Here is a 15253-nt window from a genome sequence, read left to right on the forward strand (position 1 = left end):
ATTATGCATTAGAATTGTCTTTTTATTACGGACTCATCCTCATTAGTTCTAAAACCTTATTAATTCTTTCACTCCAAAGGGTAGCATACATTTCTATAAAAATGATTGAATGATAGATACCCTTTGATATAATTTCTGACAATTTCCCTCATCAGTATGTATTATCTTAATCTTATTTTGCATCTCTGGTATTTTTTTTTTAGTTTCTCTTTCATCCCACTGAATGCCTAATGCATGTGAAAAATGTTCCCCTATTATTCCTATCCTCAGAAATAAATATTAATCTGTGTATCTGAAAAAAGGAGAGTGCTTTTGTAAAATGAGACCTAATAGAGTATAATCAGAAATAATGGCAGAAAGTGAAGCAAAGAAAATTCACAGTGACTGTCAGGAAACTTTTAATGGCTTTGTAAAAATGATTGTGAGTCTGGTCAGGGCCATCTTATGGGGACAGCATACAAATAGGAAATAATTCCCAGCAGCACAATTTATTTTACTGTTCAATAGTTTTGTAGCAAACAAAGGGGTGGAAATTACTCCTGGTTTCAGCCGTTGTTTGCCTAACAATGATCTGTCAGGTCACTCAAACTTTCTGCTAATTTGGCAGGTTTTGTTGGTAGCTTTCACACAACAGCAAAGAATTTGTAAACAATTTCCCCATTTTCAGATCCATTCATCAACCCTCCTCAACTTTTTCACCACCTTTTCATGCCTCTCGAGGACATATTTTATACAGCATTTGATTCTCACAAAAGAGGGCCTTGTCAGAGATGTTCAATATCCTTAGGCAGAAAAATGGACGTAAACAATAATGATTCAGTGAATTGATGAATCAAAGTACAACCCCGTGCTCTGTTTTGGGCATGTGCGGAGGACAGACCTCTGCCTCCGGGTTTGTGCTGCCTCTGAAGGATGCCACAGACACCTCTCAGGATGACCCACTGGTCCTCATCCTGGAATGATTGCTGCACCTTCCATGACATGGGAATTACCTGAAATTACCTGAAACATACACTGCATGTTTAGATTTTAGATTTTTTTGCTTGTGTCCTGGAAGCCTGGAACAACTATGCTGTTCTAAGAATTACATGTTCCTGGTGTTTTGGTGAACCTGGTCACTTCTGGACTGGATCTCAAAAATGAGTGGATGCTCCAGGTCCTCTGGAATTTAGACCTGAAGTTTGGAGAAAAAAACAGCAGACCACGTACTGAGCTTCTCATTCCAAAGTGCTCTGGTTTTTATGTTATTTTCCAAATGTTATGCAAACAAGAAAAACAATTATGATGGTTGTGCTGTCTGAGGAGAGTTATTATGGTATTCATTTTAATTATTAAATGCCAAATGTGGTTTATCTGCTGTCAATAGTAGCTTTTAATGAAAAGAAATGCTTAGGTGATGTTGATAATGAAAATTTTGTTGATTTTGTTTCATGAGTATTAAATGCAGATGGTGGATGACATCTCTCCTGGAAAATAAATGTTTTTGTTTGAATTGGAGAAGAGAGTATTCTAATTTAGCTTAAGTGTTACTAACTGGACCTATAATGTCCTACAATGAAAAAGAATACGAAAAAGAGTGTGTGTGTGTGTATAAATGAATTACTGTGCTATACACCAGAAATTAACACAACATTGTAAATCAACTATGTGTCAATTTAAAAAAAAGGAATTACTAACTGGATACACAAAACAGTGAATTAGACATGATAACTAGCAATCAGTCCTACATTATGAAACAAGTAATACATTGGAATCAGTGTGTATCATACTTTTATCATTATATAAATGTTTATCTTTACACATATATTTTATGCATAGTTCATAAAGTCTCTCTTCTTAGTGATTTTCCTAACTAGAAATAAATTGAAAGAATTACAAAACCAATAGACCAGTGAATAAAAGAAAAACCTGAAGCAAAAATGAGCTAAATGACATTTCTTCGACTTGCAATGTGTCTGCCAGCACGAATCAGAAAGGCTTATGTTTACCTGCAGCATTCACTTATTGAATGTTGAAAGGAGGAAACAGAACTTTTTTTGCCTCATTTATGGCCATCTAAACACAAACTATACAGTATTCAGCCAGAAGGCAGTTCTAGGGTAAAGGAGCAGAAAGAAAAGGGCTTGGGTAGTTTAAAAGATTTTGTAAAATTTGACTTTGATACTAAATCAAAAATAAGATAACAGCTCTGAATAACTACCTTATTCTTGTTTTTCTAAGCGTCTGATTCTTCACAAATTAGAAGACTTCTTTAGTCTTGTGCAGTGGATTTGGCAGCTTTTGAAAAGACCATGAATGTGCTAAGGGGGTAGTCCCTGAGGTTTTGAAAGGCTCAAAATATACTTTAGGGTGGCATCTAATGTCTGGTGAGGAAGTGTGAGATTGGGGGGGATTAGGGGAGAAACATTGGACTTATTCTGTTTTTCTGCAGTGACTGAGTTATGAACAGATAGTGACAAGTGAAAGAACTATAACTTACTAGAAATAAGCAATAAAGGTTTGACAAAATTTATTTTAAAGGGTAATGCACACTGATTTCTATGCACATGTAATGAGTTTAAATAGGCACCATATACTGTTTTACTTGATCTAACACTTTTTACATACTTACATATTTGACATAAATATGAATATGTAACACATGTAACTCAGATATTTATATATTTAACATATAAATGTTTATATATATAACTTTTGATGCTAAAAATAGTAAAGTGTCAAACATCAATGTTACCTATAATATGGCCATGCCCATGTTATAATTTAAGAAACTCATTTGATTTTCTGTTTCCTAAATCATAGGATGAAGTTTGTCCCAAAGCTCAAGGAGATGAAGTCCAGAGGTGTGTGTGGGCCTCAGCTGTTAATGTCAAAGACAAGTTCATTTACGTAGCACAGCCAACTTTGGATCGAATCCTTGTTGTTGATGTGCAGTCTCAAAAAGTTGTTCAGGTATGAATGACTCCTCCTTTTGAAAGCAATTTTAAATAACGTTTACTTTAGTGTCATAGTCTTTACCAGGTAACTCGTGCAGTGCTATTTTATTGTGAATGATAACTTGTTTCATTCCTTGGATAACTGGAAAATGTTTGCATTTTCTGCAAACTCTCCTCTCATTCTGATCCTTGAGCCTATAAGCAATTAAAGAAGTGATTTAAATAGATTTTGTTTTCTGCATTTAGACTCCCTGAACACATCGTAATGCCAGCATGACCAGTTACACAAAAATCATCCTCAGAATTGCTTATTCTGTCTAGAGCAGAGAGAGTCCCACTTCCAAGGCCAGTTAAGGTATTCCCAGTTACAGTTGCAGAAACAGAATTACATCTTCCTCATTTGATCCTTAACAAAGACTAAGACAATAGTAGATTTACTGAATAATAGGAACTTAATAGGTTTTACTATAGTAGTAAAACAAGTAATATGTTCATAGGTCAATGACAGAGAAAAAAAATCTCTAACAACCTCGTCATTGTCATGTTTCCATGTTGCCATGGCCATGGTTATGAAAAACCATTCCGTTTTTGAGCCACCAATTATTTTATGCCCAGCTCTTCCCAAACTGTCCAACTTGGGCTATCGACTAAAACTCAGTTGCACGAAGACCCAGGGGCAGTGCAGGATTTGCCCCCGGGGCAGTCTGGCTCCAGTATCCAGGCCATTGAATGTTAGGATTCATGGCGTCTCAGCTCAGAGGAAATGAACTTAAATTAGCTTTGTGAGATATGTATAGTCTGTTAAATGGGAGCAATAACTGCAATAATCTTATAAAGTTATATTAAGGATTCTATCAATTAATGCATAGAAAACATTTACAGCATCACCTGCCATATGGAAGTGCTGTTTACTATCAAAATTTCTGACACACTGGAACCTAACCATTTCTGATATTTATGGAAGGTTTTTTTGCATTAATATTGGTTTGAAATTGAAGCAGCTGTCAGTCCCTCTAATACCAGTTCCTGCCCAGAACCACAAGACTGCTAACATGCTCAAAATCAGGGCTTCTTATTCTAAGAGTTCTTAACAACTTCATATATAAATTCATCCAATCCACCCACCTATCCATTCTGCATACATTTATTTGTGCATTATGAGATGTGTTTGGTACCACAAATAAAAGAATGAAAAGTGGTTCTATTAGAAAGCTCTGGTACTTCCAGGGTTACAAATATACCGTGCATAACTTGTATAGTGGCTCAATTTCTAATATTGGATTCAACAGTACAGCCTTGAGTAAAGGATGAGCAGCTGTCTACTAGAAAATTCTAGGTCTCCAGGGTTTCCGGGTTTTCATGGGTACCCAGTCCATGGCCCAGTGTCTACTGTAAGAACAAATTTTCCTGTATACTTCACCTCTTATGCGTCTGTCTTTGAGACAGGTTAACTTTGACCAGTTTAATTTTACTTTGATTTCAGCTGCAACAAAGGCCAGCAAATTACAAGCATTCCTTTTAAGATTATCAAGACTTTTTAGCTAATAGGTTAAAATTAGAAATTCTTTCAGGAATAATCAGGCTGGCCTGTAAATTCAGTGTTCAAACTAGAAACCGACACTGGCTGAATATGTATTACCTACTAGATATTCGAAAGTGAGAAAAGCTAACATCATTTATTATTCATATAACTTCTGTCTTCAGACAATGATGTAAATTTTGAAATTAATAGAGAATATCAATATTGAAATATTTATGCAATGATAAAAATCACATAAATTATATTGTTTTTTGAAGTGCCTGTAATGACTATGAAATACCAGGAGAATGTAAAAGACATTATACAAGGATAAAATATTAAAATATTATGATACAATCCTGATTGTGGATATTCCTCAGACAAGAATCTAGCACATTTTTATAAGTTAGAAAATTAGACCTCATTCCGAATGGGTTCTCCATATGGTCTGGTTATTAAAATAATAATAATTATGCTTTATTATTCCTTCTAGTTATTACCTTGCCAAAGGTAATCATTATGTAAATTTCAGTCATCATAAATCAGCATTGCCTGATTTGGAATATTACAGAAATGGAAATATACAGTATTCACTCTCTGCATCTGGCTATCTTGGCTGTACATTGTAATTGCGAGATCATTTTGTTTGCATGGAGCTAGTGTTAGTCTTCCCGATTTTCCTGTGGAGTAGTTGATTACAGTTGATTCTCATTGTTGATTCTGTATTTAAAATGCAGCTACTTTCTTAAATTTATTTAGACCCGCAAAACCAATACTCATCATGATTTTACAGTCATTCAGGGACATGCGCAAAGTGGTGAAAAGTATATCATGTGACGTGCTCCCAGCTAAGAGTGAACAAGGTGCCTTCTTGTTTCAACCCTCGTACCGTGAACAAGTGTCTTCTCATGGTATATTTAGTGCACTGCTTTTGTTGACAATTTTGCTGTTCAAAATGGCACCTGAGCCTTGGGTTGAAATGTTTGTGCAGGAAGGCTGTGGTGTCCTGATGGTAAGCTTCATTCAGGCATGAGTCAATACTGTTTAGTTCAATGTTAATTAATGTTAATTAATTAACTGTGCATATTAAATAAAGTGTTTCTGAACAGAAACACTCATGAAACCAAGTTATGTATTGATCAGCTGATCAACTGATCAATACAGAACTCATAACACTCATGAGGCCAAGATATATGCTGATGAGTTGAAAATCTTGTGCCCAGAAGCCAATAAGAAGCTAACTGTACATTTCCTCTGGAAACAGTGGTGCAGGATTCGGAAATTTAGTGTTTCTGGTGACTTCATAGAACAACTACCACTAATGAGAGACTCAAATGTATTTAAATATATAAGATTTTGTTTATACATTATACTTACTATATATTATACAAAAAGTAAATAAATATATGTACAAAAAAGTATATAAAAAATAAAGTTTATTTTCCATAAAAAAGTAGGAATCCTTTCTAACAGTAGAAATGATAAATTCCAGAGGGAGCTACTACAAAGAAAAGAGAAAAGTTGACATTTAAGTCAAAATGAATGAGAACTTTCTACAATGTAATAAAGAATAATGTTATCATTATTGTTTATAATATTATCATTATTCTTTAGTATACAATTTATGAAATAAAATAAACTCTCAGATTTAGAAAGGACAATGGAACTCAAGTGGAAAAAAAAAATCAATATCCAAATATATTGACATGGTACAACCAGACATACAGCCAAAAGGAAGATCTTAAAATGGGAGAGGAATTGCTATGAAAACAGCGGCAATTTTCTCAACAGCAATAATAGACACCAAAAGAAAGTGAAATAATATTATTAAAAGACTAAGTGGAAATAAAATATACTCTGATATTATATGGTCAGTGGAAAAAAGCATATAACTCACTTATTGTGTCAGATGCCAAAACATACAGACTTTATCAACAAAATGAATTGAAACAAAACTGAAACTGAAAACTATTTGCTTCAGGAATAAGAAAAATTAATCAATCAATAAGTTCGATATACAATGAGCAAGTAAATTGTTAAACATATGATCTATTAAAATAGTGACGGTCAATAATAATGATATTCCCTGAACTTAAGGTTGAAATTTTTGAAAGAGTGAAAATGCAGGACAAAAACAGCAAAAAAAAAAAAAAAAAAGTGTTTAAGTATTGTACACTAATGTGTAAACAGGAAAAAGTTTGATATTATTTGAAATATATTAAGATTTCTTCTATTATTTAAGAATAAGAAAAGTACTGATTGCTTATGCATATGTTAAGTATGTTTAGTTGTATTACAAGAATCTATATCTTCAATATTATATTTTCTATGAAAAAAATAAAATTAAATGAACACCTTACATATAACTACAAAGGGAAAAGAAGAAATAAAAACAAGAAAGTAATAAGAATAAAAAAGCCAAGACCAATAGAAAAAAAATTTAAACCAAGGTATAGGTAAAACCAAACATGTTTTTAATTACAGTAACTGAAGGAGTAACTAGCTGATAATAAAAATCACTGGACCGAGTAGTGAAAATCTAGCCATATGCAGATTATAAGATATATACCCCCAAAATAAGAAAAAAATTTGAAATTTAAGAACAGTCCCAGATAATGCAGGCATATATGAACAACAAAATGAAAAATCAGATGTAGCTTTATTAACACCAGATTTTAAAAGAGACTTTAAAGCACAAAGTGTTAAGTTAAAGCAAGTTAATGATTTAAAAACTTGACTTCACTAAAAAAAAAAAGAACAGAAAAATATATAATTGCTTACAATTTTATAAAGTGATTATTTCCATATTACTAGACAAGACTGACATGATCAACATGAGAAATATTTGATACTTCTTGATAAACCAACAGACAAAATTAATACTATATACAAATTGAACATTATTACTATGCTTGAACTAGCAGATATAAGTATTAACTTTTTCATCTAGCAGTGATTAAATATACCTTATTAGTAAATAGTCACTTTCTAAATATTTTCTGTATCATTTCATATCACCATTCAGGCTGCTAATTAAATACAACACACTGCTTAGCTTATAAACACAGGAATTTATTTCTCACACTTCTGAGTGTGCAAAGTCCAAGATCAAGATGGTAGCATGTTCATGATCTGGTGAGGGGCTTCTTCCTGGTTCATAGCCCGTGCCATCTCACTGTGTCCTCATGTGGTGGAAGGGGCAAGGGATCTCTGTAGGGTCTTTTGTTTATAAAAGCACGAATCCCATTCATAAGGACTCCATCTTTATGACCTAATCAATTCCCAACTGCCCACCTTCTGATACCATCATCTTTGAGGGTTGGGATTACAACATATGAATTCTGGGTGGACACAAACATTCAGACCTTAGCATTCACTACATGAAACATTTAGTGAAGATGAACACTAGCTGGGCTATATAAACTGAGTCTCAAGAAATATTAATGAAATTATTCCATACGGATTCTCTGACGCAATGCTAAGCTATCAATAACTGCAAAGTAAATTTAAAATACGAATATCAGTATCAAGTAATATTGCTAATCATGAGTACAAATGTGGAATCCAAGTAAGGCTGTATTTTTAGGGAATTTTTCTACCTTTATAAAAATATATAAACAATAGATTGGAAATAAAACATTTAATTAGGTAATTTTAGAATTAGCTGAAGAAAATAAGAATATTCTAAATGAAAGAAGGGAAGTAAAAAGATATGTATATAAAGATATAATTGAATAATGTATAAAGGTAAAACATGATTTATTCAAAAAAACTAATTAAAAGGGAACTCTGGGAATTTTGGCAAAGAACAAGGAGTAAAGGCATGATTAACACTATTAAAATTGAATAAGGGAAGATAATAATGACCACAATCCTAGCAGAGAGTAAAAGGATCTAAGAATTAAGGTGAAAGTCATGGCAGTAAATTTTGGAAACGTGGAGGGAAAGGACAAATTAAAGACAAAACATAAGTTAATAACATGTAACCCAAAGAGAAATAAAAAAGGAATGTTTTTATGACTAATTAAATGAACTGATTTAAGAGGACTAAAACAGAAAATTCTGTCCTAGATGGCTTTACAGGTGAAAGTTTTCCCCCAACTTAAGTAACATTTTAGCAAGCAATCTGATGAAATCTACTAATTTAAAACTGTGTATTTTCACTGACTTGGTGGTTGACTTCCAGTTTTACTCCCTCTACCTGCTCTGTTTTACAGCCTCTGTCTATTCTCAGATCGTCTTCTGTAAGCAGCTGTTTGGAAACCACCTTTGCCTTATCATTTTAGCACAGCTACATGTGTAATTAACTTTTAAAAAAACTGAAGTACAGTCAGTTACAATGTGTTGATTTCTGGCGTACAGCGCAATGTCCCAGTCATGCATATACATACATATATTCATTTTCATTTTCTTTTCAATTTAATGTTGCTACAAGGCAGTGAACATAGTTCCCTGTGCTATACAGCAGAAACTTTTTTAAAATCTATTTTTATATATAATGGGTAACATTTGCAAATTTCAAACTCCCAAACTAACTTTTAAACCAAATGCCCTCATGATCTACTCATCTCTGGCTTAATTACACCTTTTTAAATCTTTTGATTACTCAGTGACTTGCCTAAAGAAGAACTTAAGAATAAGTAATTCATAGATAATCAGATCTCTTCCCTAGCTTCCCCTTCAGTCATCATGAAGACAAACCTTGCGGACAAAATAATATCTAAGGACAGATCACAAGAAGTCAACAAGCCTGCACACAATGAGGGACAGTGGTGACTCTGCCCCCCCATCTCAGTGATCAACTGAGATCACTTCCCCTTTTCCCTTTAAAACGTCTATGGCTGAGCAGAATCTTCAGAGATGGTTTCTGGGGACATGAGTCCACCTTCTCCCTAAATTGCCGGCATTCTGATTAAAAGCAACTTTCCTTTCTACCAACATCTGCCTCTTTTGACTACTGATTTTTGAGCAGCAAGCAACCAGACCTGAGTTCATTAACATACTATCAAAACAAATTTTAATCTTTTCTTGAGGTATCTTGCCCCGCATCACCATTTATCAGCCTTATTGCCTCACTTTTTATTGCTGTCTTCCATTTGGAGAACAGGAGGATCCAAGATTAACATAAAAGATAGGTCCCCGTTGTAGGAAAAATGTGGGAACTCAATCCTTGAAGCAAAAAGGCAGTTCTGTGTTGGGGGTTGCTCACACAGCTCTAAGAAGGTATGTGATGGAGTTGAATATCACCCTTCTGTCAATAAAAAGAAAAGATTTTAAATTGGGGTGAGGGAGCGACTGAATACCTCGCTATAAAGAAGAAGAGTGAAGTAGCAGCTGCAAGGATTTGGGACATTCTGCAACAATCTAGTCCATACACATTCAGAGACCACCTTAGGTTGTGAGATGAACATTTTCATACTGGGTACACTCAATCTCGCCTTCTTTCTGTTAAAGAGACCACTTTTTTCAGGTCTACTGTTGATTGTAAATATCAACCTAAAATTTTAGATATTTACCCCCATAAAACTGTCTTTTAAAAAATTTACAATTTTCTATCTTTGAATTTGGCTAAGTTCTCTTTTTATCAACCATGTGTAATTTCAGCCTCTGAACAGATTTAGATATTGAGTTCCATTAAGTCCACTAACTGCTGGATGAAATAACACTTCCTTATATTTGCCTTAACATTACCTTAGAGGATGTGAATTTTAGTCCTCAAAAATACCCACATAAAAATGAATTAGAAATAACCTAATGACTCTATTTTTTACTTGAAAATACTTCATCTCTTAGAATTCTAAATTCCCTCGAGGTTTTTCCTAATTTAAAGACAACATGTAAATGAGAGATTTAACATATTAGATATTGAAACGTTAGTTTTGTAAATTAATAATCCAAGTAATTCAAGCTTTAAGACAATTCAAAGAAAGAATATTTCTAGCTACTTAAAAAAAATAATGGTAAAAAGCTTTATTTGTGATTTAAAGCTTTATTTATACCCAAGGGCAGGGCATACTCAAAGTTAACTGCAAAGTGCAAAGTTTAATTTTGTAAAGAGTAAAGCACCTTTTCTCAGTTTGACCTCTTTTCTCAATGAACTTTTACTTCCTTATGGTGTGTTGTATCTCTGTTTCTTTTTCTAACCTGAGTATTTGAACAGTGGCAACTAAGAATAGTAATTATATTCAAAATTTAATCATCTCCCAAACATGATAAAAACGACTGTAGAATTTTTATAGGGTGGACATAGAGATGGAACAGTGAAGTCCAAAACCAAATTGCTTTATTTTTGAAAAAGAAAAAAAGTAAACGAACAGAAAAAAAAACAACAACACGGCACTTACTTAAATTTAATCTTTCAAACTTTCTTTTCCAATCCGATTGAACTAGATCCCTACTGTTTTATACCGACCTTATCTAAGAAATCAAATTTCTGACTTTTTCTTTTCCATGTATTTGACAGTGTGAATTGGTATTAAACTGTGTAATTTTAGGATTAAACATTTCAAAAACTTGAGCAACACTGTTATATTTTATTATTAAACTGACAGATATTTTTTTGACCACATAAGGTTCTACAAACATGATAAATTTTTACCACTGGGGCATCTTTGTTTTAAGTGGATACATTAATATCATTTTTATCTGCCGCTTAAAAATAAAAGGTCTTGATTTTTTAATGTAATCTATAACCTTGGCGTTGCTTTAAACATCAAAGGCTTACTGCTCTTCTGGCCATTAACAACTTTGGTAAGAATGACATGCAGGTGATGTTTTGCCGTGTAAAAGACTACCTGGTAAACAGCTGACCTCATTTATTTTCTGTAGAGCAAAATCAGGTTCTGCTTGGATGCACAAGTGGCTTATTGTATCACCCCGGGTATTCTTAAGTGTCACCCGCGGTCTCCTCTAGCAGTTTACACATTATCCTGAGAATCCACATCATTAGTTTAAATTAGGTTCACTTAATTAGCCAGCTGGTACTCTCCTTGTCAGACTGATAAACAAGATGTGCTTCACTGTTTCTTCCCGTCAAAGCTGCCCTTCCAGTTCCGTGCACCTTTGTCGCTATTCTCTGTACTTCCTCCTTACAAAATTAGCCATCTTTCTAGAAGCTGATACAACTGGTCCATGACCAGTGGAGCACCAGTTTAAAGTTATTTGTAATTGGTGCACCCACCCTTAAGAAATACTGATAAATCTGTATCACACTAGGTGTGTTGGGATTATGAGTTGAGGTTTATAGATCTACAAAAGGCAAAAAGAATCTCATAATATAACTAAATTGTATCCCTAAACAATATTTTTAACTATTAAAGAAAAAATTATCAATATCTTTATAAAGCTACAGCAAATAAACACTTTTTGTTATTACATTATATAGTCCATTTTAAACATTTCTACAAAGGGATAGGATAAGAAGTAATTCATCGTGATACTATAACACTCTGAAATGGTACTTACGTAGAAAATTAAGAAATATGGATTCTAGGACCTGAATATGTAGATCATTGTATTAATTATTAAACAATGTTTTAAAACGCTAAATAAAAATATCAATATCTGGATAAAACTGAAACAAGTAACTTTTTGTTATTACCTTATATAATACATTTTAAACATTTTTACAGAGGAGCAGAATAAGTTAATTCATCATGATAAATTAACTCTGAAAATAGTACTTACATGGGAAAATAAGAAATATGGATTCTAAGATCTGCATATGTAGATCACTATCATTAATTATAACAACACAGAATTAGGTTATTTGAAAGATATTTCTGAATATGTTTAATAAACCAATAAATCTTTGGAAGAAAGATTGTGGCTTAATTATCTGAATATGACCAGGCCAAGCAAATGCTACTGTTTACACAAAATTGTAGTGTTTATGGGATGGGAGAGAAATTTCCAACCTATGGTATCAGAACATTTTATTTAAACAACGTCTCACAGAATCATTCAAGAGATCAAACCGGATTGCCTTTGTCCTGTTGTGGTGAGGTTTCCAATCATTTCCATAGGCTTCTCAAGGCAAAGTTTAAAACCAATTTTTCTATCAAAATGATATTGGTAGTCCAAACAAATTTATGCTAAGTACTAAATCAGCATTGTGTGTACGTGGTTAATTTTGTGGTGAAAAATAAGCTTATATGCAACGCTTTCTCCAAATCCTGTGTCTCGAACATTGTCTTTTGACTTATATGAGTTTTCCTGATAAATGCTTGGTGGCTGCAGAAACAAACTATATATACACACCACTGGTCTCCAGACGGAGTGTATGCAACACAAGGAAAGTGAAAGATGACCAGTTGTAGGAAGGGAATCCTGGGACATCCCTTACATTCCTTTTTATCTTAAGAAAAGAATGATAGTACATTGTATAAATATTTAACATATGGACCAGTATTGGATGCCTGAATTCACCTTTCTGTTGGATGGTGAGGGTATCTTGAGAGGAAAGTGGGAGTTTTATAGGAGGGAGGGATGGACTTGGTTCCCTTCGTCTTTTGTTTACTTTTATCTGTACAAATGGGATATGTCAACAAAGACTTCAGTGAAGATTAAAAAAATAATTTATATTTGTAAAATATTTAGGAAAGAAACTTTGTTCATAATAAGCCTGTCGCAAAGTATAGTTGTTCTCACTGTAAAAAATAACGATGATCTTGGCATGTTCAATTTTGCGATTTGTTCTTCCCAATTAAGTCGATTTAGAGGGTCATTAACTATGTAATGATGTGTATGATTTACAAGGTATTGTTCTAAGTGCATAGGTTATATCGCCAAGCTACACAAACACGAAAGGTCTGCCTGCTTGGAGCCTAGAACCCACTGGATGGAGACAGACAATGAAAAATAAAATAGCTAAAAGTTATATGTAAATTACACAATATGGAAAGTGGTCAGTGCTCTTGGAAAGGGTAAAACACAGCGGTTCATGTGGGATTGGTGAAGACGAGGATGAAGGGAAATGCACTGAAGGGCGGGCTGGTTACAGTTTGAAACAGGATGTTCAGACTGGCCTCACCCAGGAGGTGGATTCTCAGCCTAGGTATTCTGGAAGCACCTGCTGGGGCACCTGTGGAAGATGCCTAGTTCCAGGGGAAAGCTCTCCAAGTGCAGAAGCGTGGCTGGTGTGTTGGAAGAACAGCAAGGAGGCTTGAGCATCTGGATTGGAGACATCAGGGGAGAAGAGGAGGGGGGGTCTCAGAAAGCAGACTGGGGAGTGACAGGTCATTATAAGGACTTTGGACTTTTACTCTGAGGGATATGAGAAGATGCTGTAGTGTTTTGAGCACATGGCTGTCATGATCTGTCTAATGCTTACTGAAAAAAGAAAAAAAATTGCTCTGACAAAGCGGTCGAGAAAGTTGATGAGCAGAAGGTTCAAAGGTAGGAAGCATGAGAGGGGGTTCCAGAGGCTCTGTGTGTAGGGGCAAAGGGGCAGGAGCGACAAAGAGCTCAGTGTTGAGAAGGATGCAGTCACGTGGGACGCGAGGCATAGGAGGAAGAGGACCGTCACTGGCAATACAATCTTTACCTTCTTTTTTCATTAAGCTTAAGGACTTAATTGTGACAAGCATTTGTGTGTGTGTGTGTGTGTGAGAGAGAGAAAAATAGTGTCTTTCTCTTTTACAAAAGCTGATAGTCTAAATTTACTGATCGCTTATTTTCCAAAGTGGAATTTCAGATATTTCATAACATCCAACACCTGGAATTTCACCCTTTCAAAAGTTGACAATTTCAAGAGGAAAAACATTTTTTTTTGACTGAAAATTGGGTTACAGCCAAGATGATCCTGAAGACAGTTGTTTGGAAAGACTTTTGTCCTTGCTGTATGATATTGCTGAAAACCATGGAAACATTCTCTGTGTAAAATGTGTTCTATCCACATGCTCGAAAACTTATAAATAGATTTTTTCCTAAGAGTTAAACCTTTTCCCAGTAAAGTATGTCAAAAGGACTTTTCTTCATTTTTATCTGCATGTCTTTTTCCGTTCTGGTGAGCTTTTAGAACCAAACAACAAAATAAACTGAATTTAATACCAAACCTTTGAAATGCTGAAACACAACATGTTCACAAATTTTGGAGACAAACATTTTTTTAAATTCTGAAGTTGTTTTGAAAATTGAAGTTTTGTTCCTTCAAAAACATATCTCTTAATTTATTTAAAGAAGATTAATTAGGAACTGCCTTCTGACTGCTTCCTGGGACATACCCTCTCTCATAAGTGAACTTTTAAAAATTGTCTCTGTCTCACCACTTATAAAACAAGGTTCATCCTTGAAGGCTTAATTGAAGCATCACCTCCTCCTCATCCACCCTGCTCATCCTCTGAGCTCCCATGGGATCTGCTCCTTGTTTTTATTTCACGACACGCGTTTTAAATTCTTTTAAGTTCTTTCACCCTCTCACCTGCAAACTCTTCCAGGACACAGACTCTGTTTATTACAGTAAATAACCTCTCCCAGTTCTCAGTTTCTTCATTTGCTCAATGAGAGCAGTGCGTCTCTAAAACGCTCTGGTGCTGTGTCATGACTATACCTCTAGTTCAGTTAATTTCTCTAGCAGTAGTTATAGTGGTATTTTGTGGTGCTCAACAGGCACCAGGCACACTCTGAACACATTATATTTGTTACATTTACTACCTTATCTAATATTTACAATGACTCCTTGAAGTAGGTGTTATTACAGTCTCCATTTTATTATGGAGCCACAGGAAAGGTTAGTAACTTCCAATAGTATTATTATTATTACTGTTACTGTTATTGTTAAAATTTAAGTGAAGACGCT

The 15253-nt window shown here is 34.3% G+C and overlaps 1 protein-coding gene across 2 annotated transcripts in view; it reads left to right on the top strand.

The window, feature by feature from the left end:
* The window catches only part of FSTL5 (follistatin like 5), a 667511-nt gene that overhangs the window by 592436 nt on the left and 59822 nt on the right, over positions 1 to 15253 (top strand). For both annotated transcript variants that reach the window (XM_032465748.1, XM_032465755.1), the window contains one exon: positions 2803 to 2952. In XM_032465748.1, coding sequence (XP_032321639.1) covers positions 2803 to 2952 — 150 coding nt within the window. The remainder of the gene's footprint in view (positions 1 to 2802; positions 2953 to 15253) is intronic.

The sequence above is a fragment of the Camelus ferus genome, chromosome 2 (genome assembly GCF_009834535.1).
Source record: "Camelus ferus isolate YT-003-E chromosome 2, BCGSAC_Cfer_1.0, whole genome shotgun sequence".
Lineage (NCBI taxonomy): Eukaryota > Metazoa > Chordata > Mammalia > Artiodactyla > Camelidae > Camelus > Camelus ferus.